Below are 3,958 nucleotides of genomic sequence, written 5' to 3'. Positions count from 1 at the left end.
AGCGAAATTTGGAAATTACATTGTCTGAAATTACATATAAAAATCAGGCTATATATAAGTTTAGTGAGATTGGTGTTACAGTATGGACATGAGTCGTGGCATGACAATGAAACAATATCCAACAGATTTTGTAGATTTGAGAACAAAGCCCTCAGAAGAATATTGGGAGTTGAATGGCAGGCCAAGATTAGAAATGAAACTATAAGAGAGATCACTCATGTACCATATGTGGATGAGATCATGGTGAAGGGTAGATGGAGATGGTTTGGGCATGCTCTTCACACTCCTCAAGAGAGATTAGTTCACCAAACTTTCAACTGGGCTTCACAAGGCACTAGAAGAGTTGGAAAAGCCAGGCCTACATGGCTGAATAGTATGAAGCGTAAAGTAGGAGATGATGAATGGAAGAAGTATTGATTTAAAAGCTCAAGACAGAGACGACTGTCGAAATCAAACTGAGGCCCTTTGCGTCAATAGGCGTAGGAGGAGATGATGATGATAAAATGTTTAGTATGTTAGTGTAAAAATTTCACTTTATTTCATCTACAATAAATGTAAGTTTGTATTTGCTAATTTTTTAATTCACCCCTTTTAAGCATTTTACCCATTTCAAGGCAATACAGGTCATTTACATACATCTATAAGTACCCAAAAGTCTTTGTATGGTGTGCCCCACACTACCGAATACTTTTTTAAATTTCTTAAAATTACATAAGTTAGCCTATGCCCTTTTTATAAACTAATAATCCCATATGATAGTTATATCTTGGCTGTAATGAATGATAACACTAGTAGCCCTCGTTCGTTAGATGTCTTCTCCTACGACAAAGCCTAAAACATTTCTGTTTTTCAAGGTATCACACCGCTCTTTCCAAAGAGAGGGCTTTTATTTCACTCCTATATGTCTTATTGAGCCTAATTTCCTCATTCAATTTTATATAAAAAAAAATCAATTCATATTTGCAGTCATGCACACAATATAAAAATCCGAAAATATTACACAAGACTTCCGAAAATTCTATTTTCTTACCTAGTAAAAAATCTTGTGAGCAGCATTGCTAATTGTGGAGTGTTGTTGAGGTTTTTCTTTAGTGTGTTGGACACCGGGATTGAGCCAATACGTTTTTGTAACACCTCTCCGGACAGTATGCTCCGCCACACCTACGGTATTCTTTACAGCATTATTAGTCCATTTCTACGGGGTTGCTGTTTGGGCGAATCTTCTCCAGCTCGATCTGTCGCATACCTTGCTTTTATTTACATTCTTTTCCCTGCATATCCTCGCTGATGCAGTCTTTCCAGCTTTTCTTTGGTCTTCCCTCCATCACTCTGTGGTCAACAAACTCATCATTCTGCCTTATCACATGTCCATACCATCTCGATCTTGCTTCCAGCGCCTTTTTTGAAGCTTCTTTAACCCCTGTCGTATCTATGATATACTCATTTCTCACTCTATCCTCGCTTGTCAATCCACACATCCAGTGCAACATTGGGGCAATAAAGCTCTTCCTCCTTTCATCGGGGATATCCTCCTGTTCATACATCTCCTCAAATAAATCCCACAGTAAATCTATGCCCTCCTCTCTCAATGCTTTCCAGGCCTTGGCCGGTATCCCATCGGGACCCACTGCCTTACCATTTTTCATTTTTTCCCGTACTCTCATCACTTCGTTCCTTTCTACACCAGATGTCAGGCCTTCATTTGGCACTCAGATCTCTCATTTTCCTCATTCAATAGTCTATCAAAATATTCTTTCCACCATATCTTATATCTTCATATTTTCTTATAGCTGTTCCATCCACTCTTTTTATTTGTTTTACTTCAGTGATATTTTTTGATGCTCTACTTGGGGATTTTGCTAAGCAATAAGTCCTCTTCTGGCCTTCTCGTATGTCCAAGATATCATGCATTCTTGATATTCCTTAAAAGGCCTCATATCCTCCTCCCGTTGTGTGTTCTTTTCCATGTCTTTTCAGTACCTTTCTTAGTTTGCACACTTTCCTGTACATTCCTATTCTACCACCAAGTTTCCTTATTCCGTATGTCTTGCCTAATATTTCCTTTCCTAACTTTCTAAACATATCAGCATTATGGTGCCACCATTCCTGAACTTCCCTTATATCAGTAGTTGCCTCCAGCAGCACATTCTCCTTGAATCTTCTCTTAAACTAACTATCCCTCATTAAATTGAATAACTTAATCCTGTGAACCTTGTTTTATTCCATCTTAGGCCTTCATATCCATACATAGTAATCTATGATGTAGGATGACTTTACATTTTCTACCTTCCTTCGGGTGTATCATTCTACATAGCATATAGACGATCTTGGACGTCCTGGCCCCACTCATGTATATTACTGTATGTTCCTACTTCTTAGTGGAAAAAAAAAAGAATTTACTATTGCAAAATCGAGTACACAATCTCTCTCAGCATTTATCACTCCCAGCCCCTGCCCTCCATGTAACCTATCAATTATCTCATTATCACATCCTATATGCTCGTTCAGGTCACCTCCAATACTTAGTCATTAACTCTCCTCCGCTTCATGTAACTCTCCCTCCAGCAACCTCCAAAAAGCATCCTTTTCCTCTTTAGTACATCCAAATGGTGGGGCATATGCACTAATTACATTGATGATATTTTCTCAAAAGTTGAGCTTAATGGTCATCAGACTGTCTCCCACACGTTTCACTTCCACAAGGCCGTCCTTCCTCTCCTTAGATAGTATCACCTCAACACTACATCTCCCTAGATGGTTTGCACTACTGTATATCTATTCATTGTCAGCCCCAATCTTTCTGGCCTTATTACCCCTCCAACGAGTTTCCTGTACACACAAAACCCTCACCCTCCTTCTTCTCATCATGTCCAACAATTCTCTCCCCCTTCCCGTCATAGATTCCACATTTAATGAGACCACTCTCTCATCCCTTTGAGCTAGCTTCTTTAGCCGTGTTCGTTCATGAAAACACAGTAGCCTTCGCCTTGTTACAGGGTTAGGATGATGTCTTTGTGCGTCGGTTAACGTGGTACGCCGTGGCTGCATTGCTGTCATCATGAAGAATCATTCCATAAGACTTGCCATTCGGTTTTATGGTCGGGTACCCTAGCTACGGTGTTGCCCCCAAGCCTTAAGTGTATTCATGTTGAAGAGATATGTACCAGCCATCACAAAACTTACATAAATGTTTTTTTCTTACTTAATTGAACTAATATACATAACATTAAAAAAATTTATGAACAATCAAACTACAATACGTCCAAAGAAAGTACAAGATATCGTATTAAAAAGACATTTCAAAATTCCAAGTAATGAAATTAATTACTTGGTATTGGTAAATCTTAGATTAAAGTTTGCAAAATTCCTCTTGTAATTCAAACTAAACACTGTTGTTCCAGTTGGTCCCCAAGCAATGGAATTCAAACAGGAGAAATTGTCATGCCTGTTCGTCTCTTATCATTACAATTAGAATGCGAGATATTGTAGCTTTGTGTTAGTCTCTATTGTAATGGAATATGATAAAAAGACACTGCCTTTTTTGTTAGTCCTTAATGCATAAGCCCTTTAGCATAAAATACTATCATTCATATTGTTCTCTAATGCACTGGAAGTTGAACACAAGATATTGGCGCAACCTTTGATCCATAAAGCATTGAAATATGAACACGATACTGATATTCCTGTTTGGTCTACATGCACTGGAATTCGAATATGGGATATTGCCATTCCTGCTGTTCCCTAATGCATTAGAATTCTAACAGGAGATACTGTTGCTCTTCTTCTTCCCTGATGCATAGAAATTCAAACATTAATTACTACCAAACATGTTGTTCCCTTGTCTGATGAAATTCGAACAATAGAACCTGTCGTTCCTGTCGGTCCTAATGTACTGAAGTTCGAGCAGAAAATTCTGTCATTCCTGATCGGCCCATATAAATTTGAATTCGGACATGGA

General features: G+C 38.4%; 1 protein-coding gene across 1 annotated transcript; it reads right to left on the bottom strand.

Annotated features, from left to right (window-relative positions):
• Positions 1–1,253: 1,253 nt before the first annotated feature.
• LOC137645326 (uncharacterized) lies at positions 1,254–1,664 on the bottom strand. The gene has a single exon (XM_068378138.1). The coding sequence runs from the start codon at positions 1,662–1,664 to the stop codon at positions 1,254–1,256; it is 411 nt and encodes a 136-aa protein (XP_068234239.1).
• Positions 1,665–3,958: the final 2,294 nt, after the last annotated feature.

The sequence above is a fragment of the Palaemon carinicauda genome, chromosome 8 (genome assembly GCF_036898095.1).
Source record: "Palaemon carinicauda isolate YSFRI2023 chromosome 8, ASM3689809v2, whole genome shotgun sequence".
In the NCBI taxonomy this organism is placed as follows: Eukaryota; Metazoa; Arthropoda; class Malacostraca; order Decapoda; family Palaemonidae; genus Palaemon; species Palaemon carinicauda.
This window is presented reverse-complemented; position numbering and strand designations above follow the sequence as displayed.